The 25,837-nt window shown below is 40.9% G+C and overlaps 1 protein-coding gene across 3 annotated transcripts in view; it reads left to right on the top strand.

Annotated features, from left to right (window-relative positions):
* SCYL3 (SCY1 like pseudokinase 3) overlaps window positions 1-25,837 on the top strand; it is a 164,764-nt gene that overhangs the window by 128,570 nt on the left and 10,357 nt on the right. Inside the window, exons 9-11 of one of the 3 annotated variants that reach the window (XM_083156701.1) lie at window positions 1,230-1,401; window positions 18,630-18,803; window positions 19,799-19,918. In XM_083156701.1, coding sequence (XP_083012827.1) covers window positions 1,230-1,401; window positions 18,630-18,803; window positions 19,799-19,918 — 466 coding nt within the window. The remainder of the gene's footprint in view (window positions 1-1,229; window positions 1,402-18,629; window positions 18,804-19,798; window positions 19,919-25,837) is intronic. The other 2 variants (XM_083156702.1, XM_083156703.1) reach the window with 2 other exon arrangements.

Below are 25,837 nucleotides of genomic sequence, written 5' to 3'. Positions count from 1 at the left end.
ACTGTACATGGCAGGCCTATTTTGATTGATGTTCCTTGAAGGTACAGGTGTCAGTACTTTCAGCGAAAGATGGAACCTTTACCAGCAATTTATTGAGGGTGTTGGACATATACAGTTTTATTTTATTCCCCCACTAGCACCATGCAACTTGGCATTGGTGTTATGGGCCCTTTAGTTCCATCTCTTTGCACTCTTCAGAAAATGTAGATCTCTTTTGGCTTCAGCCCAACTGGTTTCAGATTTCAGTGCCTTGTCTTGTTGATCTGTTTCTAATCTTTCATAAGAATATAGCAGTTTTCAGTTATTGTATAAATCAGGACATCGTGGTTCCCTCTCTTCTGGCGTCTGAATCTCAGACTCCCATTTCTCATTGGCCTCACTGTATACCGTAAGAACCCTCCTGTATCTACGTGGTAGGACAAATGAGGTTTGCAGATAAGATTTGCTCTTTGCTCTTAAATTCAATAAGCAGGGTTAGCCATCCTCCAAGCAACTCTTGGCTTTCTGGATTCAACTAATCATTCACCAGGCATAAACTTTGGTCAGCCATTTCCTGCCTTAGTGCATGCACAAGGACTGTGGGCGTCGTGCCTCCTGTAGGGAAGCTCTCAAAGAAGGCCATTTTGTTTTCTGCACATACATTCATAAAATAGTACAGATTTGGCACCTTCTCCACTGAGGCTAGTTTTGGGTGTCTGCTATTAATTGAAGCACAGGAGTATTTCTTGTTTAGGGGGACAGCACTGGGACATCTCATGATTTGTGTCCCCCATGGATGAAAGCGAAATACAATTGTAACAGGTAAGAAACTAATCTAATTTTCTGAGCTCATGCGGTACACTGGATGGCCCACCCTTACAACCTTGTCTGGCTGAGTGTTTTTTTTTCTTTTCTTTTACTTCATTCTGTTTCTGACTCTGTGCCTGCTTTGTGTTTGTGGACGTTAACAATTCTCTATGGGGTCTTCATGAAGCCATACCTACTATGGTACAGTGCATCTTGTTACTGCCATTGTATTCAGGATGCATTGGCATCATTTTGTATAATGTTGTCACTTCGCCATTTTATATATATTTTAATTTGACCTTTTTCATTTTGTTTTAAAGTGGTTGTTTTACAATATTCAAAATGCATAAACACAGTAAATGGTGGTTATCCTATTTAATTGCATCTTCTAGTCCTACTATTAATCCATTGCTACTCCTTTTTTTTTCTCTTCATTTTCCTAGGTTCTCTTGGGATTACGTGACACTAGTGATTTGTTGGTGTCCGTAACCTTGCGTGGTTTGGCTGCTTTGGTATGTTTACTTGGACCAGAAGTGGTTGTGGGAGGAGGAAGGGTTAAGATCTTCAAAACTACCACCCCAGGATTTACAAAAATAGCAGATGCCACTCCTGAAGGTAACTGAGAAATTCTATTGGTTTTTCAGTCAAACCATAAGAAATTGCAACATACAAAACCTTATATAGTCAACATATACACATCTGCAAAAACTGAAATGTCAACATTTTTTGAAATGTTAGGGTGAGGATTAAGGATGGTTAGGACTAAAGACATAAGGTTGCATAGTTGAAGGTGGTAGGTAATGTCACAAAACTGCAACCAAAGCTACAAACGCTTCATTATGAGCTGCAGGGTTAGGGCACCCTCACACTGCCTATTTGTCTATTTAGCAAGTTAACATTCTAACCATTGACCAAGTATACCAAACCCTATCAAACTGTTATTTAGAGAAAGAGCACATAGCTTACAGTATAAATGTAACTTTGGCTCGTGGGGGTTAATTCAATTAGGTGCGAGTGTGAGTTTGTTTTATAAAATGTTTTCAAATTTGCGCACCTGAGAATTCGGCAATCCAGTTAGAAATGCCTATTTGCAGTACTCGTGGCAGGGGTGTGCAAATTTGATACAATGCAATGTGGGAGAAGTACATGAAAAAGACCTTGAAGATTGTGCTAATGCTGCCCAAACACGCTGCTATGCGTGCTGTTCCGATGTGTGCTTTGAGGTGCACGCTCCCGCGGCACCTCATCGCACAGTGCAAAAATTAAGTGCTTGCACATACTTTTTGTACTTAGGTTTCATCACATTGCATCGCATTGCATGCACAACGTGTGCACAGGCAATGCAATGTGATCCGTGCCAGTACAGCACGGAAAGCACGCCCTCATAGCAGCGTGTATGGGCTGCTTAAGACCTTCCTTGACCCCAGAAAATGTACTATTTGTTAGCAGAATCATATAGAAGGATGTTAGTGTGTAAAAGGAAAATACTAGATACTGTTATAAGGTGCTGAGTTTGTAATTGTAGTTCTTGGTGCAAATTTTTTGAAAAATAACAACTCTCACCTGATTGACCCCATGGTCTCTTTGCAAGTATATTGGAAATCCATTAAGCTACTTTATGTGTATACTGAAAAATAGCATAGATGTACATACAGGAATGTTGCATGTGCTATATAAGTATCTGGGTGATCTTTCCCAGGCCAGCAATGTTAGTTAATTTTAAAACAAAAAGGCAGCATTGCTATAAATCTTCTTCTGTTTAGGAACATACCACAGAAGTACATAGTTTTTTAGGAACAGCACATAGACGGGTTTAGAGCAGTTGCTTTATAGCTACCGGTTATCTTTTAGTACATTAAAACTCCTAGGCATTGGTGTCCAGACAATGTTTCCTGTATCTAACAAAAGGTGTATCAATTCTTCACCTGCCCATCCACATTTTTATATATCGGTCAAATCTAGATTCGGCTCAGTCTGAGCCCTTCTGTATGCTGTAATATTATGGGAGATTTGATGTATTACCTGTAAAATCTGTAATACAACAAGCATTATGCCAAGTTCAATATGTACTATCCACATACTGTACTGTGTTATGCTATCTAGCATTTTACATATTGTTGTACATATTTTATACCAGATTTTTGTAATTATGAACTGAAGTTGTGAGTGCGTTAAGTTCTGTGCAGCAGTATTTCATACATCCCCAATTTTTCTCTTTTGTCCTTTTTAATAGCTTATGGTTCTCCACACAAGTGTCTGTGGTCTTTTAAACCTTATTAATGCCCTGTAGTATGTTTAGAACCCTAATTTTTGTTTAATATTCTTTTTTTTTGAAAGTCTGAATTTCTGTTTTCGTGTAATAAAAATGGTTATTCAGATCACAGCGACACGCAAAGTACAGACCAGTGCTGTGCGTGCTCAAACATGTCCTGTCAGTGACTGACAATCTGATTTTTTTTTGTGAGGGGCTAAAGCTTTCATTTCCCAAAACAGAGGCGTGTTGTCGCCATTTAGGGTACGGAAAAAGACCTGGATCTCTGTCATTGGACTTATGTAGGGTACACACCAGGACGATTTGGCCCAAAATGACCTAATTTAGCTACAATCTCGAAAAAAAATTTGTGGTGCGCAATTAACAGCAGCTGGTATGAGGTAGTCAATCCCCTATAGGAAATTATATTAAAGAAAAAAGTGCACCAGCGCTGGCTGAGTACTCAGCCAGTGCTGGCACATTTTTTTTCTTTTAGATACAATCTCGACCGATTTAGATACAATCTTGTATTTAAATTGTGCATGTTTTGGGCCATTTCTGATCCAATGCGCGGCTCCGCGGGTAGTTTCTCCGATCCTACCTGCAGCAGTAAGCCTGGGTTTTAAGGATTTAAAAAAATTTGGTACTTGTGAGTTATCTGGACGCCCGATTTTTTGATTGTATGCCTTAAGTTAAGGCATACAATCAGATACGATGCGATGCGATATCGCATCGCATCGCATCGCATCGCATGCGACCATCGGATGCGATGACCCGATTTTTCCATAGGAATCAATGTTAAAATGATTCCTATGGAAAAAGGGGTCCTTTTCATACCCCTACTATCCAAGTGGGCATGGAGTTGGATATAAACCTGTGGCGAGCGTAGCGAGCCACCGAGCCCGAAGCGTGGCGAGCGAAGCGAGCCCCGCGAGGGGACGGTATTCCGTGTCCCCTCGCGGGGCTCGCTACGCTCGCCACGCTTCGGGCTCGGTGGCTCGCTACGCTCGCCACAGGTTTATATCCAACTCCATGCCCACTTGGATAGTAGGGGTATGAAAAGGACCCCTTTTTCCCATTGAATTCCATGTTAAAATGGACTCAGTCCATTTTAACATTGATTCCTATGGAAAAATCGGGTCATCGCATCGCATCGCATCGCATCCGATGGTCGCATGCGATGCGATGCGATGTGCCCGATCCGACCCGATTTTGAAATCGGGCGTCCGGATAACTCACAAGTACCAAAAATTTAATTAGGTTTTTTCAAACCATGTTTTAGGATTTTCTCCTACTTATTTGTGGAAAGGAATAACTCAGTCAGAAGATTACTGTATAAAGGTGTGGTATCTGTGTCATGCCACACTGACCTTTCTGTTGTACAAATTGAAACATTACTGCAATTCCGGACAATCTTGCTAAAAAAGGCAAAAAAGTGATTTGTGTTGGGCATCATTATACTTTATATACTTAAAATAATTCCTGGGCATAATAAAAAAAAACAGAAATTCCCACTGTAGGTAATTCTTACACTATAAGTTACTTCAGTGTTTTCCAACCTCTGTCCCCAAGGTTTTAGGGCTTTCCATAAGTGAGCACAGATGGTTAAAATCAAAACAATCGGGGTACTAATTGTGTCACCTGTGCTCAAGTTTTGCAATTATTGAAACCTAGATGTTTAATTTGACTTAAACTATGTTGGAAAATACATAGCTAGTTTGTAAACGGTTAGTAAATTACTATAATATGCTAAGTACAGGAAAGAGCACACAATATGGTTGAAAAGGAAACCCAGAGATCCAATAGAGCAACTTGTATATTGTAGAGTTATACTTAACCGATTCCTTTGCAATACAAATACTAAGTTGAAGTACTTAGTACACTATTGGCTACTTTTAGCAGTTTTTTAACTGTGCTCGAACACTGGATTCACTACTTGTGGTGGAGTGTCTAAGCAAAGCAGGCATCTCACACCATATTGCTCACAATCGATAGGTGTATGAGGATATATCAGTGCATGTATCAGATTTGCTTCCTATAATATATGAATTATATTTGTAGGTCTAAATTTGAAATACAGAAAATTCCTTACTCGCTGAGAGCGGCTACACAGCCAAATCTCAGTTTTGTAAGGTCCCCGGCGCTCTATATAGGGTTAATAAAATCACACCGTGGTGTTCAATTAAGTAATTGTCAGCTGCTGCATACGACACCTGTGGGATTGCCTCAACCCACAACAAAGAGTAGCAAAAATGGATCTAGGGGGTTGGTGTGTAATTGTGCTGTTGACAGTTTATTTATAAAAATTAACACTCATATTGCAAGACAATTGTGCAGATCAATGAATGGAGGACACACTGCTTGTATGGTATAAATGTTTATATGTAAAAAAGTATAAAAAAGCTCACAATATACAATACATGGAAAAAATTACACATATGAAAATAAGCAATAATAAAGAAATAAAATAAAATAAAAATTATTATAATAGGCTATAGAATATATAACATATAATATGGAATAAAAAATTGGACTGGACGTATAGTTTGGGAGCTCCGCTTTTAGAATGTGCTTTAAATCAATTTATGGCAACAACTGTAGGTATCCATAGATTTTTGTTAATAGTTGATTAGTGAATAGATGTCCAAAGATAGTTATTGTTAATAATGTGGAGAATTAGTAGGCTGGATGGATGGTCAAATTAGCATGTGGATTACACGCATCCAGAAATTATTAGCCAAGTAATACGTGTACTTGCGTTGGTGCAATAATGCAGAGCGGGCCTCTGGTTGTATCTCACCCCTTAGTGCCAAGTCGTCAGCTGGTTGCTCCTGATAGAGGGGGCGGCTGGAATAGATCTTGTGTAGGGCGCTTCAATGCGCAAACAGCCAGCGCTGTCTCCTCCGGCAGCAGGAGCGTCCAAATAGTGCAGACGCTGTGGATGATGTCTGGGCGTGAGCCCTGCGGGGTAAACGAGAGCTGGAGAATGCACAGCAGGCTCGTAAGCGGCAGCGTGTAGCCCAGGTACGTCCTAATTCTGTTGACGTCAACGCGTTTCGTCTCCTGAATCACCTGGAGACTTTCTCAAGACGGATAATTACTGTCAGTCCGGATTCTTATTTATAGGCTAGAGCCTAGATTTATTGGTCCAATAATTCCATTTGCCCAATTAATCAAGTAAAAATATAAATAAACTTATAGAACAACAATAACAATATATATATCTGAAGCTTGTGATGGTATTATATTTCAGTTTATATAACCAAAAAGCAGTGTGTCCAGAATCTTATCTCATATATAGTCTAAAGATATATTTCCAGAGACCAATAATCAGTTAATTGATTAATTAATCAAGCAACTAAAAGGTATTTTCTTATTCATATGACTATATTCCTCAGTATTCCAGAGGGTTTTATCTGATACATATCGCATACAGGGGGGTACCTGTCCTGCGGCGCTGTCCGGTGCCGGGGGAGGGGGGTACCTGTCCTGCGGCGCTGTCCGGTGCCGGGGGAGGGGGATACCTGTCCTGCAGCGCTGTGTATTTAAAGCTGGCGGCGGAGGCAGCGGGGGTCCCTGCAGTCCATTAGAAATAACGAGCGCTATCCGCCGGGCTATGCGGAAGCGCTTCTGTTGTGCAAACACTGGCAGCATGCTGATTGGCTGAGATCAGCGTGCGCCGTGCTGCCAGTGTTTTCACAACAGAAGCGCTTCTGCATAGCCCGGCGGATAGCGCTCGTTATTTCTAATGGACTGCAGGGACCCCCGCTGCCTCCGCCGCCAGCTTTAAATACACAGTGCCGCAGGACAGGTACCCGGGCGGCACGGGGGGGGGCAAAATGCCGCCCTCCAGTGGCCGGCGCCCTAGGCAAATGCCTAGATTTGCCTAGTGGTGGCGCCGGCCCTGAGTTCACGTATTACTTGGCTAATAATTTCTGGATGCGTGTAATCCACATGCTAATTTGACCATCCATCCAGCCTACTAATTCTCCACATTATTAACAATAACTATCTTTGGACATCTATTCACTAATCAACTATTAACAAAAATCTATGGATACCTACAGTTGTTGCTATAAATTGATTTGAAGCACATTCTAAAAGCGGAGCTCCCAAACTATACGTCCAGTCCAATTTTTAATTCCATATTATATGTTATATATTCTATAGCCTATTATAATCATTTTTATTTTATTTCTTTATTTTTGCTTATTTTCATATGTGTAATTTTTTCCATGTATTGTATATTGTGAGCTTTTTTATACTTTTTTACATATAAACATATACCATACAAGCAGTGTGTCCTCCATTCATTGATCTGCACAATTGTCTTGCAATATGAATATTAATAAACTGTCAACAGCGCAATTACACACCAACCCCCTAGATCCATTTTAGGTCTAAATTTGGCCTGCTACTAAATATGCCTATTGTGATACAGACAATTAACGTATAAACAAATGGGAAGGTTTTTCTACTCAATGGAGATTTACCTTGCATGGTAACCACTCTATTGGGAACAATATAAATAAATCCCATCTGGGAGAAAGATTAACTGCCACTGTACTGTTGCAATAACACTGAGATAATTAGTATAATCATTTCCAAGTAGATGACATGCAAACACTTTTTTTTTCCATTTGTATATTCCTGTAATTGCTTATTTTCACTAATAGTAGATAAAACATATTTGCAAAAGATTATGGTATGTAATGCTGCTTTGATAATCTCAAACTTCTAATGAGTTCATGCTTACTTAGATAAATCATATAATATCCCCTACACTGTCAGCAAAGTAAAGCCAGGTACACACTAGGTGAGATGGATGGGACCGACCGATGATTCACACAGGTATCCGGCAGTGGTGGCTGGGCACTTGTAAAGCTATTTTCCGAGCAGCGGGGCGGGAAGCGCTACTGGATTTGAAAAGACTGGCCAGACGCTCTCAGCCAATCAGCGTCTGGCCAGTCTTTTTTTAAAAAAAATCAAATTCTCCCACCCCAGACCCTGCCCGGACCTCGCTCCCCTCACACCAGAAAATGCAGGGACTAAGCTGGTGTGAAAGCGGCCAACCTGGGAATGTCCCTGCATGATCCAGGGACCATATGCATTTTCTGGTGTGAAAGGGGGGTATAAGTGGGTTTATACCCCTATTTTTACTAAGATGCTAATCTGATTGGTGCATGTTGAAATTCTATATTTTCCAAGTCGCTAAGTGTATTTCCTTTTTTTATTTTATTTACTTTTGTAAACTAAAAATTATTTCTGTGACAACTTTGCATTTAGTTAAACATGTCTTTTTCTAACCCTGGAACATAACTTTTATCTGTCACATGGCATAATTATTTTTGGACAACGCTAAAATCAATCTTGGATTTTTCTTTGTAGCTTCACCTTTTACACCTCTCCATTCTCCTCCTGATTGGATATAATAAGTATGCTGAAAATGAAAATACTAAGTTGAATATAAATTGAGGCCCCAATTTTGGATGAACCAGATATTCTACTTCTCAGTTTCTCAATCTTCCAAGGTCATTCATCAGTCCTGGTTAGAATATCTTGCTGGATATTAAATTCCATGTCAAACGGTTAAAGGCAACCTATACATTTCTAAAATGATCTGCCATATACCCTCCTGAAACTCTTACATCTGACCCAGGACTTTTCTGGCACATAGTGACTTCTGGTCATGGTATATTACTCCTCTTATTTTTGACAAATTTGGCCATCTCTGGTTCACAGACAAGTAAATACACATACATTTTTTGCGTGTATACCCATCTATAAATAGTACTTCAAACATTTATATAATTTTTTAAATTTATTTTATGCTTAGACCTCTCTTATGAGATCGAATAATGAATGGAAGATCCAGCAAGCTCTTACTACCCCTCCAGAATATCTGAAACTTTGAATGAACATTGCGCAGAGCTGGAGTAGCGGATGGTTCAGTCTCTGAGCTATGAGATCACAACATATGTATTGCATTATGGACACTTAACCATTCAAAAAACAATTTTGATCTGCTTGGTCTCCTAAAAGAACAGAAAGCTTTTCTACCCAGAGATTTCTTTTGTATAATTAATTGAGTGTCTTACTGTACTCATTGCAGTATTCTTTATTATCTTTTTAATTTTATAATTTTATTTATTAGATATGTTGCATCTTCGGGTATGCTATGTAGAAATTGGGCACTGTGTTACAAGAAGGAATACTGTAAATATACTTTTAAATGTAGTAATTTCTTTTAGTTCAGACCATGAAGTTTAGGTTATGGAATGTTAGACTGTAAATAGAAGGATAAATGTCATAGTTAGCCCCCGTCTTTCTGATTCCATTATCAAAGCAAAATTTGTAAAATTATCTTCAGGCTTAAGTTCCTTCCTCAAGCTAGTAGAATCACAAATAGTCTTTTTCCTGATACCCTGCCATCACCTGGACTTGTCCTATCCTATAATTGCTCATGAGTTGTCAACCAGAAGAATTAATCTGCAATTAATTGTAATATGGACAGAGCAAACCAGATGGCTTCTGCAGTTATTCAAATAGCTCCATTGACAACTACCAAGCTCCCTACATTCACCGATGTGGCTTGTAACCTTTGTACCATCATGTAGTGTTCATTCTAGCACCCGCTGTCTGCTGTGGTGTTTCTAGCACAGGTCTGGTTTGCATATCAGTGCTGATATACAGACCACACTGTGCTAGAAGCACTACAGCAGACAGTGGCACCCCAGGCAGGGAAGAGGAACTGCATTGGTTTTCAAAGATGGCAGGTACTAGAATGAACACTAATCATGGTTCTATCAGTAAAATGAAGAGAGCAATTGGTGAAATATTTTACTGAGGTAGAGGTCTTCTTTACAAAATAAACAAAATTGTCAGAAATGGCCCCCAAATTGTCATTAATGGTTGATTTGTTTCTTAATATAAAGAATATATAAAATACAGAAGAGGTCTTTTGTCCTTTCATACGGCAAATGTACTAAGCCCTGTATAGTGATAAACCACCAGCCAATCAGCTCCTGCCTGTTATTTTTAAAACACAGCCTGTGACATGGCAGGTAGAAGCTGATTGGCTGGTGGTTTATCACTTTCCATTTTATCACTTTTCAAGCTTAGCACATCTGGCCCATAGTATTTTTAGTACACTGTTTTGTCAGTTTTGGGGATTTTTAAGTAGAGTTGAGCATTTGTTTTCTTTGGACAAAGAAATTGTTGTGTTCAGTGGTATATCACATAATTAAGTGAAATGACAGGGATGTGTTACTCTGAAATAGCAAATCACTGTTTGTCTGTGCACCTCTATGGAGTGTCAGAAAAAAAACTAGTGATGTTGCGAGTACCATAACCGTGGGCAGCATATTGTCAGCCACTGAATTGGCCAATTGCTGGAATTAAGTTATATATATGTAGTAGAGGTGCGGCACTCGGTCACTTTTTAGATATACAAGAACGCAGACCAAAGCTGCTCGCTGGGACAACATTTCAGTTTTATCAACTGTTTTCAAGTCTCTTGAGACTTGAAAACCGCTAATAAAACTGAAACGTTGTCCCAGCGAGCAGCTTTGGTCTGCGTTCTTGTATATCTAAAGTGACCCATGAAAACCCAGGGGTGTCCCTGTCTGCTGTGGTGTTTCTAGCATAGTGTGGTCTGTATATCAGCACTGATATGCAAACCAGACCTGTGCTAGAAACACCACAGCAGACAGCGACACCCCAGGCAGGAAAGAGGAACTGCATGGGTTTTCAAAGATAGCTATCCAATTATATCCCATTTTTGCCATGCAATAAATGACCCATTTTCAGGCGATAACACATGGCATCTGGTATACGTTCCCGGACCCATATGTTATTGCTGAATAGTCTCTGAGGGCTGCTTGTTATGGGTTCTGCATACATGCCTCAGGCTGGCTATCATGGCAAATGGCATATTCCTGGTTGGATCCATTAATTCAGTAATTTACCATGGTTAATAACCTACCCCATAATGTATGATCCACCCAAATATATATTTTTCTCTGCTATGTAATTACATTTAGATATTACTTTTTCCTTGTTATAGTACATGTTTAGTATCCCTTATCCAAAATGCTTGGGACCAGAAGCATATTGTTCCATATTTCAGATTTTTTTTTTATATTTCAATGAGGTACCTTGAGGACAGGACCCATGTGTGAACACAAAAATGCATTTGTTGGATAAGCATATCAAACATGAAATCCACAAATATATTTTATTTGTGCATGAAACAAGGTTAAAAACATGAAACAAAGTTTGTGAATTTGAATGCTAAGCAATCATTTTCTTGCACATATTTAGTTACATATGTCTCCAGTAGTAGCAACAACAACAAAAAAGTGCATTACCGTTCAAAAGTTTGGGGTCATCCAGACAATTTCATGATTTACATGAAAACTGACTTTTAGTTATCAAATGCGTTGTAAAATGATAATAATATATAGTGAAGACATTGGCAAGGTTAGAAATAATGATATTTATGTGCAATAATAATTTTGTCCTTCAAAGAATGCTCCTTTTACAGCATTGCAGGCCTTTGGCATTCTAGATGTAAATTTTTTGAGGTAATCTTAAGAAATTTCACCCCACGCTTCCCGAAGCACCTACCACAAGTTTGATTGGCTTGTTGGGCACTTCTTGGCTTCTGTGCGGTCAAGCTGCTCCCACAACAGCTCAATGGGGTTGAGATCTGGTGACTGCACTAGCCACTACATTACAGACCATTACATACCGGCTTCCTGCTTCTTCCCTAAATAGTTCTTGCATAATTTGAAGGTACAATTTGGGTCATTGTCCTGTTGGAGGAGGAAATTGGCTCCAATCAAGTGCTGTCCACAGGCTATAGCATGGTATTTGAAAATGGAGTCATAGCCTTCCTTATTCAACATCCATTTTACCGTGTACAAATCTCCCACTTTACCAGCACCAAAGCAACCCCAGACCATCACATTACCTCCACCATGCTTCACAAATGATGCCGGGCACTCTTCCAGCATCTTTTCACTTGTTCTGCATCTCTCAAAAGTTCTTCTTTGTGATCCAAACACCTCAAACTTCGATTTGTCTGTCCAGAACACTTTTTTCCAATCTTCCTCTGTCCAATGTATGTGTTGTTTTGCCCATATAAATATTTTCCTTTTATTGACCAGTCTCAGATATGGCTTTTTCTTTTCCACTCTGCCTAGAAGACCAGCATCCCAGAGTCGCCTTTTCACTGTAGATGTTGACACTGGTGTTTTCCGGGTACCATTTATTGAAGCTGCCAGTTGAGGACCTGTGAGGCGTCTATTTCTCAAACTAGAGACTCTAATGTACTTGTCTTCTTGCTCAGTTGGGCACTGGGGCCTCCCATTTCTTCTACTCTGGAATAGCTTTCAATTTGAAGAACAAGAATAGACTGTTGAGTTTCATGTGACAGTTCTTTTTTTATTTATTTTTTTGGCCAATTTGATGGTAAAATCGAACCCACAAATGTGATGCTCCAGATACTCATCTAGCTCAAAGGAAGGTCAGTTTTATAGCTTCTCTAACGAGCAAACCCATTTTCAGCTGTACTAAGTACTTTGCACAAGGTTTTTCTTATCATCCATTAGTCTTCTAAAGCGATTAGCAAACAAAATGTACCATTACAACACTGGAGTGATGGTTGCTATACACCTATGTAGAAATTTCCTTTAAAAATCTAATGTTTGCTGCTAGTATAGTCATTTCAAACATTAACAATGTATAAAGTGTATTTCTGATTAATTTAATGTTATCCTCATTGAAAAGAACAGTGCTTTCCTTTAAAAAAAAAAAAAAAAAAAAGGACATTTTTAAGTGACCCAAACTTTTGAACATTAGTGTACATTTCGGAAACTATGGTTTTCAGAATAATTTGCATAACAGATATCCAGATAAGGGATATTCAACCTGTATAAGTCTTAAATTTGTTTCATTGTTTTGTAGTGTGCACTTAATAAAATTTGAATTTTAGGGTTTATGTGCAGTATTTGATATTTATTTTGTATATCTAGGCAGACCTTATCCAGATAATCAGCAGCCATTGAGCAATTTAAATTGTGGCATCCTAAATGCTGTATTAAACTTTTTTTTTAACACAGATCATTGCCCTACTGGTCATACAGATGTTTTTCACATACATCTGACCTCTGTGTGCTACAAGTTGAATTACACAGTGCATGAGTTCCATGTGACTTGTAGCTCCAAGCATATTTGCTTGTACATTTTTCTGTTTAATTTGCATCTTATATACCATGTGATATGAATATAATGCACAAGCAGCATCTGCTGATTAAAATGAGATGTGACATACCTAAAATCTGTGTGCAACCGTGGCTGTATCTCAGTATGAAATGCTATTCTACGAACATTGTTTTACTGGAAAACACTGTAACTTAGCAGTTTTTATGAAGATACAGGCATGCCACATATCATTTTTATCAACAGAAGCTGATTGTGCATCCACATAACATTGCTGTGTTAATAAGATGCATTTAACAAGTTTAGAAAGTTGCTCTGCCCTAGATTCAAATCATGGATGGTGCGACTAGAAGGGTTGTTTAAATGTGCAAGGAGGCTAGATGTATGTGGACAGTGCCAGATTAAGCCTTCGGGGGGCCCGGGGCACTTTAGACAGGGGGGCCCCCTTGCACTTGTCATTACTGGCCGCAAACTGCATGGGGGAATATTACACTGTCAAAACACAGAGTAAAGGCAGTATAAACTTGGTCAATGGGTAACTTCAGGGGATATATATATATATATATATATATACACACACATACAGAGTACCACAACACTCGCCATCCCTGCGAATGGGGTGCAAGCAGCACTCGCCATTCCCAGGTTGGGGTGAAGTGGCCTGTGACCACATGCTCTAATAAATACAAATACAGGGACTCAACACTCTCCATAATGAACTAACTCACCTTAGTATACAATTAATCAAATAAATAATGGGGTTTTAGTTCATGAATTGATCAATGCATTTAAGCTTGCAGCCCATCGCCTAACAGAACTTTCAAGACTGAAAGTGGGTAAATCAATGGGGCCAGACGGAGTGCATCCAAGGATACTAAAAGAACTAAAAGATGTGTTGGTAGCGCCATTAACAGATTTATTCAACCAGTCACTAGATACAGGTGCAGTTCCAGAGGACTGGAGAAAAGCAAATGTAGTTCCACTGCACAAAAGCGGAAGCAAAGAAGAAGCAAGTAATTACATCAGTAGTAGGGAAAATAATGGAAACACTATTAAAAGAAAGAATAGTGGAATATCTTAAATTAAACAACTTACAGGATCCAAAACAGCATGGTTTTACTGCAGGGAGATCATGCCAAACAAGTCTCATTGACTTTTTTGACTCTGTGACAAAATACTAGATGAAGGGGGGGCTGTAGATGTGGCATATCTAGACTTTAGTAAGGCATTTGACACTGTCCCACATTGCAGGCTGCTAAATAAACTTGAAAGTGTGGGATTGGATTATAAAACAATTAAATGGATAAGAACCTGGTTGCAGGATAGGAAACAGACAGTTGTAGTAAATGGAGTGCATTCTATGGAGGGACATGTTACCAGTGGAGTACCCCAGGGATCTGTACTTGGACCAGTGCTCTTTAATATCTTTGCTAGTGACATTGCAAATGGTATTGAAGGGAAAGTATGCCTTTTTGCAGATGATACAAAGATATGCAACAGAGTAGACACACCAGGAGGGGTAAATCAAATGACTGATGATCTAAGTAAACTTGAGAATTGGTCAAGAGAATGGCAACTACAGTTTAATGCTAAAAAATGCAAAATTATGCACTTGGGACTCAAAAACCCAAAGGCTCAATATAGTATCAAGGGTACTCTAATGGAAACTACTGAGGAGGAAAGAGATCTAGGAGTCACTATTTCAAGTGACTTAAAGGCAGGGAGGCAATGTAACAAAGCAAGTCAGATGCTTGGTTGCATAGGGAGAGGAATCAGTAGCAGAAAAAAAGACGTAATAATGCCACTTTATAGGTCATTGGTACGACCTCATCTGGAATACTGTGTCCAGTTCTGGAGACCATATCTTCAGAAGGATATAAATACATTGGAGAGTGTACAAAGAAGGGCAACTAAAATGGTTCATGGCAAAACTTACCTGGATAGACTAAAAGATCTTAACAAGTATAGTTTGGAGCAGAGAAGGGAAAGGGGGGACATGATAGAAATCTTCAAATATATCAAGGGTTTTAACATAGTACAGGTGGGAAATTTTCTTCAAAGGAAAACAAGTAATAATACACGAGGACATGCACTGAAACTCGAGGGAGGTAGGTTCAGGGGAAATGTTAGAAAGAATTACTTCACAGAAAGGGTAGTGGATAAGTGGAATAGCCTCCCATCAGAGGTGGTAGAGGCTAAGACAGTAGAACAATTTAAACATGCTTGGGATAGGCATATGAATATCCTTACAAAGAAATAAGGATTAAAAAGGGTTGAGTTTACCTGAAGGGTAAAAAAAGGGGCAGACTAGATGGGCCAAATGGTTCTTATCTGCCGTCAAATTCTATGTTTCTATACAGAGTACCACAACACTCGCCATCCCTGCGAATGGGGTGCAAGCAGCACTCGCCATTCCCAGGTTGGGGTGAAGTGGCCTGTGACCACATTAATAATAAATACAAATACAGGGACTCAACACTCTCCATAATGAACTAACTCACCTTAGTATACAATTAATCAAATAAATAATGGGGTTTTAGTTCATGAATTGATCAATGCATTTAAGCTTGCAGCGCATCGCCAAGGGACCCCATTTCACTGCGAGTCCTACACTAACAATCCTAAACAGGATTCGCTGCACATCGTCAAAATTCTCATTGAATACTGCCCATATAGGCACATGTTAACTTGGTTTTGCAGTAGAAACAGAATACAAATTTGAATTACCTCAATAGGAAAAATGCTAATTCATTTTCTTGCTTTATGCATAGACCAAACTTTGTTTAAAGTACATCTTATTTTTTTTAAGTCTTCAAATAAATATACAGTGTTTTCCCAATAATCAGCCCTACCCTGAAATTAAGTTCTACCCTTGATTTTGGACACTGGTCCAAAATAAGCCCTACCCTGAAAATAAGCCCTATTAAAATTTCCCAAAAACGAAGTGCAGACACTATAAATTCTACCCCATCTCCACCCCCGCTAACCCCCCTAACCTCCGCAGCCTGTAGAACCATACAGACTTTTCAGCTCCCGTTTCAGCTCCCAGGGATGCACTGCGGGCAGCACATGACGTCACTGCGCACATCATGTGGCTGCAGCAGCCAGAGGGAGCCAGGGGGAGCAGTGGCGCAGCCAAGAAGAAGAACTGGAAAGTTCTATATTGTTGTTGAGCAGGTCTTTGTTATTGAAAGGAGGAATGGGGGCTGTTTAAAAGGACTGGGTGCATATTATTAAAGAAGGACTGGGGGTATGTTATTAAAATAAGCCCTATGGTGTTTTTTGTTCAAAAATAAATAAACAAGACACTGTCTTATTATCGGGGGAAACACCGCAGATACTTTGTGGTATACAATTAACTATATTAAAGTCCACATTCCTTTTTATGTTCTTACCCTTGCCAGAATTTTTCTCTCTATGATCTAAAGAAAAGGCAAAGAAATATCTTTGCTAATACCGTAAAAAAAAGCGTATGTAAAATTCAATAATAAATAGTTTAAATGAAAATCTCTGTAAATATATAGCATGCATATATCTGGTAAAAAGATATTGATATGTTTTTAGTTTTTCAACTGTAACCGTTTTTTTTAACTTCGCTGTGATGTGTAGCATAATCTTTTAAGAAACTTCACATGATGGTCTGTAACTTAATTGACCATTTATTGTATTGTTGAAAAATAGTTCTGGCTTAACTGGATCTTTCGTGATCCTCTGTCGCAGTAGGTAGTGCTGTGTTGTCTATGCTGAGAGCGGTCATAGCCATGCCTTTATTTATTTGTTTCAAAAGCAAATAAAAAAATGTTCATGAAATTGTTTAAATCGCTAGTGGGCAAAAACTGCTGTTGAAACTGCTTTTATATAGTTTATCATTCACAATACCATAATATAGTTTTAGCATAGAGGTGTAACTGCAGGATACGGTCATTGGGTCTACAGCAAGTTGGTCGACAAGCATTAGGTCGACACCGTTAGGGCGACATGGCTCTTGGTCGACACAAGCATTAGGTCGACAGGGTCTAGATCAGGCTTTTCCAACCATGGTCCTCAAGGCACACCAACAGTGCAGGTTTTAGTGATATCCAGGCTTCAGCACAGATGGTTTAATCAGAATCACTCAGGTACTAATTAAATCACCTGTGCTTAAGCCTGGATATCTACAAAACCTGCACTGTTGGTGTGCCTTGAGGACCATGGTTGGGAATGCCTGATCTAGATCAACAGTCAAAAGGTCGACACTGGGTTTTTCACTGTTTTATGAGCTGACGTGCCGATAGGCAGTATTTCATGCCCTAAAATCCATTAGGGCGTGGTGGGAGAATATAAAATAGTTTGCCAAGCGCAGCGAGTCACCGTGCCCGAAGCATAGCGAGCAATGCGGTGCACTGAAAACTGTGTCCATGTCGACATTCAGGTCAAAAACAGTGAAAAACCCCATGTTTCACTGTCGAGCTAGACCCTGTCGACCTATTGCTTATGTTAACCTGTCGACCTTGACCCATGTCGACCTAATGCTTGTCGACAAACTTGCTATAGACCAAAATATCCCAACCCGTAACTGCAGGGGTCATGGCAACTAAAGGTCCATACACTCTGGGTAATTTTGCCCAGCGTGTATGATGACCGATGATGTGAAAAAAATCACTGGGCTGAAAAACACTCAGTGCATATACACTGAGTGATTTTACTCAGGGGTGGATGAATTTCTAGCAGGAGGCTATGGAAAGCTCTTAACCCCATCGTTCATCTGCTGAAAATACTAGCAGAAGAGCGGCCAGGCCAGTGATGATGCAGGAGTGCTCATCGCTGCTCCGTACACATTGGGTGGCTTTGGAGCTGAAAGCAGCTCAAAAGGCAAAACTGAGCTGTTTTCAGCTCAGTCACCCAGTGTATGGGCCTTAAGACCTAACTAGAATGGAATCCTTTTCAGGCCATGCAAAAGAACAGAATGGGTGACCAAGGTGGCTTAAGCTGCACAGCCTTGCTTAGATTTTGATGTGGTGGAGCCTAGTAATAAGCTGTTCCACCCCTGCCGTAACATGTGAGTTACGTTAATAAAGATTCTCTTTCATTAATTTTGGATCTGTCTAGTGCCTAGGTTTCCAATGAGAATCTTTTTGTCAAGAAAATTAAAAGGCTCGCTGGCCTGATCACAGAAGCTCTTGTTTGATGTCCTGTATATTTTGCTGTGAAACAATACTATTTGAGTTCTCTCTGGTCACAAAAGGAATTTGGTTTCTTTTTATATGGGATCATTGTAATAAACTTGATGTAAGGGTCCTTTTATATACTGTATCTTAGCAATAATAGAAATCTCAGATTTATTGATTTAAATTGTACTGTATGTAACAGTCATTTATTCCCACAACAGGTTCTCCAGTACACTCTGCCAGTAGCCATTTAAACCAAGAGACACAGAGCAGCTTGTCAACAGTGCTAATAAAGAGCAACTTCCCAAAAGTGAACCAGCATTGTTTTCTAAACAAAGAATTACATATAGAAGAGACTATAAAGCAGTTAACAAGGGATGATATTTCCAGTCAAAGTAAGTGTAGCACTTCTATTTCATAGTATCCAATTTAAAGTGGGTCACACTCCGCACAAAATGGTTTTATCAAAGTGCAACATTAAAGGGCAGATGTATCAAAGCATGGAGCAAGAAGTTAGTACTAGCTAATCAGCTCTTAACTGTCAATTTATTGACTGTTTTGCAAAAATATCAGGAGCAAGCTGATTGGTTGTTCATAAATAAACTATTTAGTGCTGCTCTTGACCTGTCCCACGCTTACAGACAGGTTGCCGATGGTCAAAAAACCGGCTGCCGGACGGGGTCCCGACAGTCGGGATCGCGACAGTCGGGATCGCGACAGTCGGGATCGCGACAGTCGGGATCGCGACAGTCGGGATCGCGACAGTCGGGATCGCGACAGTCGGGATCGCGACAGTCGGGATCCCGACAGTCGGGATCCCGACAGTCATTAACCCGACGTCGGGATCCCGACTGTTAAAACACTGACGACTGGGTTCCCGACGGCCGTCGGCTATTTTCGACCCCCATAGAGGGAGAATAGAATAGGTGGCTAGCGTAGGTCGCCACCGTGCCCGCAGCGAGCCCGCAAGGGGCTTTGTTGCGCTGGCCACGCTGTCTGAGACCAGGCAGTCGGGATAATGACTGTCGGGATCCCGACTGTCGGTGAATCGTACCACACCCCAAAAAACCAACAACGGTGCCCCAATTTGTTGAAATTCTGGCACATTTTTGTAAGTACTGAAACCCTTGCCCTCCTCATAACCTCGTACTCCCACAGCCTAGCAATTAATCCCCTCCACAACCTTACCCCTATACTTCCCAGAGCAATGTGCCTGTATTCTGATAGACTTATTGACGCTTATAGACTTATTGTGACTGTTGGCATGATGATTACATCCCTCTTGAATTGATCTTAAATAAAAATTATAAGGAAAGGGGGCAAGTTCGCTTTGATATTTGTGCTGCTGGGCATAACTGCTATATGCTGCTGCATCTATTAATGTTTACAGTATGTAATCTTCCCATCCACTGGGGACACTGGAACTTACAGTGGAGAATAAAAAGTGAAATGCCCTCTGTGACGTTGGAGTCTGCCTGTAGCCTCTGGAGACCCACCATGATCGGCACAGGTATGTGTCCAGTTGCCTCAGTGCAGTGTCTACCAGCGGTAAGAAAGACCTGTCCTTCTACTAGGGAGAAGGGGTTCACGCTGATATTGAAATCACAGTCAACCCCCATACCAGTTAGACAACAATCTGCCACGGAATGCCGGCCATTACAGTCTGACCAAGCAGGCTCATCATCCGTTTACAATTTGATAGCCCTCACTCAGGAACTGTGATGGGAGCCTCCTCAGTGACAGAGAGGTTCCATTGTATATGCTGAGCGCCAGTTACCCCCAAAAGAGTCAAGGACTGGTCCACACTCTTTCATAGTGCACATTTTTATGCAAACTTCTACTGTCTTCTCTCATGATCAGCAGCAACGTGGTTTAGCCCTCACTACAGTGGAGTTTCATCACTGAGACACTGTCTGGCCAACACTACTCCTCCTCTTTTCTCTATCCTTCACTCCTCCTATATGGTGCAGGTGTTGTGAGTTACATTTCCAAAATGTTAGTCACACTTAATATCTGTGTGCCTATTAGGTAGCCAGTCAGCAAGTGATTATTTTCATCAAGACATTATTTTTTATTTAGATACAGTCGCAATTAGACACAATATGTAGACAAGAAATATATAATTAGGATACAGAAAATGGGAAACTAAAGATATGGTGCGACCTCTGCTGCAGGTCACCACTATACTACAATCACTAGTAAAACTGGAAATATGACAAAACAATAGTATAGTCAGAGATGTCTTGCGCAGGAATCAACACTCAAGTTTTTCCTTGTTTAGGGGTGCTTCTTCAAGTGTTAGCTTGAAGAAGCTCTACGTGTGAAACACGTGTTCTAACCAATGTTTATAGTGTGAGATAGTGGGCTGTGAATAGTTGGTGCAGGAAATGTCCTTGATATATTGAAAATGTAAACATACTTGTGCCATAATACCCGCACTGCACAAACTTTGTTGAATACATCATGTTGTGTGTAGAGGATTATTTGGTGTAATAAGGAGGCAATCATATATAACACCATAAGGTGTCAGTATTGCACTATATTTTTTTTCACTTGAGCTTTATTGAAGCTCAGTGGAAGTATCTATCCTTCACAACATTGTTACTTTCAGTAACTGGGCCAATAGGCAATCATACACTGAACAATAACACAGTGTATTGAATTCAGTGGTGTGTATACTACAAATACACGAGGAAAACTGCAATCTATATAGAACAAGCCAATACAGGCCAACTGTTTATATATTTGTGAAATCCCTGCATATAGTGTGTCCACTTAAACCACATAAGTGCAATACAGGTGTCATAACATAAAAAATTACACTGTCAAAACACTGCTGCAGCATATTCATTGCATTATACATATACCATCACGTGGGAATTTCCCCATACCATATAGTGGCTAAAACCCAGAGTCAAATATAAACCATCAGAGTATTCACCGAAAAGTGCCTACCAAGGATATATATTGTATTTGGGTGTGATGTATATTAAATAAAGCCAATAAGAGGCATAACCTAGATACACACACCCAAAAGGAAATATAAATAAATATTATAATTTTTCGGTACTCTTTACCTAGAACGGCGCCCACGATTGAAATCGCGGGATCGCGGGTAAAATCGCGGCAATCGCGGTAATCGCGGGTAAATCGCGGGTACATCAAAATCGGGTACCCGCGATTACCGCGATTTTCCCATAGGGAACAATGTTAAAAAGGCAGATTGACCGCGATTTTAGCGTTAAATGCCTCAATGCCCGCGATTTTTACATAGGAAACAATGTTAAATGGGCCACAGAGCCCTAATAGTCCCCCTGAATTGTTAAATGGCCCCCACAATTTTTAACGCCACCCCACGATCAACGTGAACCCGAAGCGTGGCGAGCGCAGCGAGCCCGCGAGGGGCGGCGGTACGCGTCCTACGACCTTTTCATGCCCTACTATCCACGTCGGCGTGGAGTTGAGAATAGAATAGTGTGGCGAGCGCAGCGAGCCACCGAGCCCGAAGCGTGGCGAGCGCAGCGAGCCCCGCGAGGGGACGCGGATACCTTCACAGGTAAACGCGTCCCTTCGCGGGCTTCACAGGTGTCCGCGTCGCCACGGACACCTGTGAAGCCCGCGAGGGGACGCGTTTACCTGTGAAGGTATCCGCGTCCCCTCGCGGGGCTCGCTGCGCTCGCCACGCTTCGGGCTCGGTGGCTCGCTGCGCTCGCCACACTATTCTATTCTCAACTCCACGCCGACGTGGATAGTAGGGCATGAAAAGGTCGTAGGACGCGTACCGCCGCCCCTCGCGGGGCTCGCTGCGCTCGCCACGCTTCGGGTTCACGTTGATCGTGGGGTGGCGTTAAAAATTTTGGGGGCCATTTAAGACTTCAGGGGGACTATTTGGGCTCTGTGGCCCATTTAACATTGTTTCCTATGTCAAAATCGCGGTCATTGAGGCATTTAACGGTAAAATCGCGGTCAATCTGCCTTTTAACATTGTTCCCTATGGGAAATCGCGGGCATCGCGTCGCGGGCATCGCGGGTACATTTATGGCCGGCCGCGACGCGACCGACGCGATTTTTCAGGTTTAACATGGTTTTCAATGGGAAAATCGCGGGCATCGCGTCGGTCGCGTCGCGGGTAGCCATAAATGTACCCGCGATGCCCGCGACGGGCGCCGTTCTAGGTAAAGAGTACCAATTTTTCTAATGTATATCCCGGATATATAAATCCCAAGTGAACAATAAGCACCATACTCCACAGCCCAATCCACCTATATTTTAAAGTATATTTAACACTTAATTTCTACCTCTTTTCACTTAAATGTATATATGTTGTATGCCCTACGTTTTAACCTCTTTATTTCGCAACCACAGTGGGTGTCTCCTGAATCCATAAATCAATAAAGATTAATAGGATTCCCCACTCTAGATATCAATTTGGACAATGCTTCTATAAATACAATAACAAATTACAATTCTGGAGTGCATCCGTTACAACTACTTTTTCTTTCTTCTTGTGACTACATATACCTAGTTGGTAGGATAGCACCCCCACTAGCTAATCTAAATATAGCAGCTGCAGACCCTTACAATATAGGGTCTCAACGTTCTTCTTTGTGTGCAGATCTCAAAAAAGCCCTCACTCTAAACTGAGGGGTGCAATATGAAGTCTTTGATGATTGTTCACCTGCCCATTAGTCCTCATCAGTCATGGTGGTAACCAAAATACTTACAGTAAATGTAAACAAAAACACTAGCTTAACCCCTTACCGCCGCAGCCTGTTTTTGCCTTCCTGACAGAGCCCTTTTTTTTTCAAATCTGACATGTATCACTTTATGTGGGGATAACTTTTTATTGCTTTTACTTATCCCAGTGATTTTGAGATTGTTTTCTCGTGACACATTGTAGTTTAAGTTAGTGGTAAATTTTGGTCGATACAGTCTGTTTTTTTTTTTGTGAAAAATACCAAAATGTTGTAAAAAAATTGAACATTTTGCAATTTGCAAAATGTTAAATTTTCTGCTTGTGAGACAAATAATCATACCACTCAAAATAGTTAATAACTAACAAAGACCATATGTCTACATCATTATTTCAACCTGCTTTTAATTTTTTGGACACTAGGGGCAGCAGAGACAAAATTATACTTTACTACGATGATGCTGCTGCTGCAGCAGCAGCAGAAGATTGGCTGTTCACATTTGAACAGCCAATCGCAGCGATCGCCGATGGGGGGGGCATCGCTGCCCCCCCTGGGCAATGAGGGAAGATGTCTGCTGTCAGGGACAGCAGCCATCTCCCCTCTGTCACCGCGTCTATAGACGCGGTGACAGTTTAAAGTCATGACGTACATTTATGGCATTGTTTCGGGAAGTACATCCCGACCATGACGTAAATGTACGTCAAATGTCGGGAAGGGGTTAAAATAATTACTTTGTGTGAAAATATTGTGTACAGGAAACACACTCACTACAGGACCTACAGTATATCAGGTTTTTAATTTATTCATTTGCGAGTAGGGGGTTTGGGGATATCTCCTTTTAATGTTTGAAATCTTTATATTGTGGTGATCTTGATTCCCCCCCCCCCCCCCCCCCCCCTGTGTTTTGTTCACTGTGTCACTACTGGATACTTGTAATTGAGTTTTTCTAATAGCTTTAATAGTTTGAAAATAAATTTTATTTTATACAGGATAGACAACAGATACACTCACACTTTATCTGGAGAATAAACATAAAATGTTGTTAAACTACAGATGGAGCCGGGCTCCCTCTTGCTGGCGAATCGCCAGACTGTCTCCGCTGGCAATCCGCCAGCAGCGAGGCGCTCCATCTGATACCCCTTTTCCACTTGCAGTCCCAGGTCAGACCCGGGAATGTGTTCCAGGATGCTTCCCGGGACACTACCCGGGAATGTACCCTTTCACACTGCATTCAGACCCGGGATCGACCCGGGACAGCCCCATTCACACTGATCCCGGGAAATCACTGCAAATACCATATGAAATGGTCATTTTAAATTAAAAAAAAAGTGATGACAAGGGTGTTTAAAATTATAATTTTTTTATTTGGTTTAGCACCTTTGGATTTTAGGTGCAATTTTTATTTGCCTTTCATTTTGCCTTTGTTATATAGACACTACAATAAAACAATAAAGAAACCCTCCTCCACCCGTACCACCCCCATCCCAACCGCCCCCGTCCCAATCCCCCCAACCGCCCCCATCCCAACCGCCCTCGTCCCAACCCCCCCATCACAAACAAGAATTGCTTGAAGTTTAGCATTTCAAGCTAACCGAATGCACAACCAGTTGTGCATTAACACTTTAAGTGCAAAACAATGAACTACAGGTACATAAGCACTGAGGTAAACTAGTGCCGAGGCACTTTAAGTGCAAAACAAACAAAAAAAAATTAAATAAATGTGCCTATAGCTTTAAGACAAATTGGGAAAAACTGAAAACACTGAGGTTTGCTCATTTGCAGCATTAATGGAACCAAAGTATGGTCCATGATTATATGTGGAATAACCCGGTTCAGGGTATTGTGAGCTGTGGTGTTGGCTTGGAGCTTTTGGATTATTGAACAAACGTTCCAAGAACGCCATGTTCATTTGCTGCAATTCCCTATGACGCTCAAGAGCCTCTATATTCATGCGTTCCTGCATTGACAGGATTTTAGAAAGAAATGAGTCCTGCATTTCACGCTCGGCCTCTAAAAATTGGTCGAGCCTTGCATTCTCCTGTGTGGACATAGCATTGTCCATTTCTCTGGGTTCTTCAACAAGGGCACTTGTCATGGCTCTAGCTGCTTGCCCCGCTTTGTTCATTTTCTTCATTCTAGGTGGAACGTTGTAAACTGTAAAGATAAGATATAAATTGAAAATGACCATACATAAAAATAGCAGCTTTGGCAAACTATTTAATCCACCTACACACTGCTACTACTGCGACATCACTGCAGGTTATACTTTGATAACTGTATATTATGTCACCCCCCCTTACCCTGTAAACCCCCTTCCCACAGCCTACAAGTCCCATCATGCCTTGCCACAGTTTTGATATTAGGCAATGCTTAAACTGTGCCAAGGCATACTGGGATATGTAGTTCCACAACTGCTGGAGGACCACTATTTGGTCATGCTGTGCATAACCCTATGCTCCACCCCACCCCCAACCTAACCCTATAGTGTGCTATTTGTCTTTAAAAAATAAACTTACTGTTTCTCTGCAAAGTTGGGGAGACGGCACTTTGTGGAAACCCACTGTCACTGGTTGCAGCTTCCACGACCTCTTCAACGGTGACGGATATGCTGCCATCAGGGCAGGGGTGATGAGTGGCATACTTCACTTGTCTGTGTATCTTCAGGGCCTTGGCTGGTTTCTGCAGCAATGTACTTTGAACTTGAAGACAGACTCACAGGATTGCAGAGAGCTGTG

The sequence above is a fragment of the Crinia signifera genome, chromosome 8 (assembly GCF_055691185.1).
Source record: "Crinia signifera chromosome 8, ASM5569118v1, whole genome shotgun sequence".
NCBI lineage: Eukaryota > Metazoa > Chordata > Amphibia > Anura > Myobatrachidae > Crinia > Crinia signifera.
The sequence above is the reverse complement of the archived record's forward strand: the minus strand, read 5'-3'. Positions and strand labels throughout refer to the sequence as shown.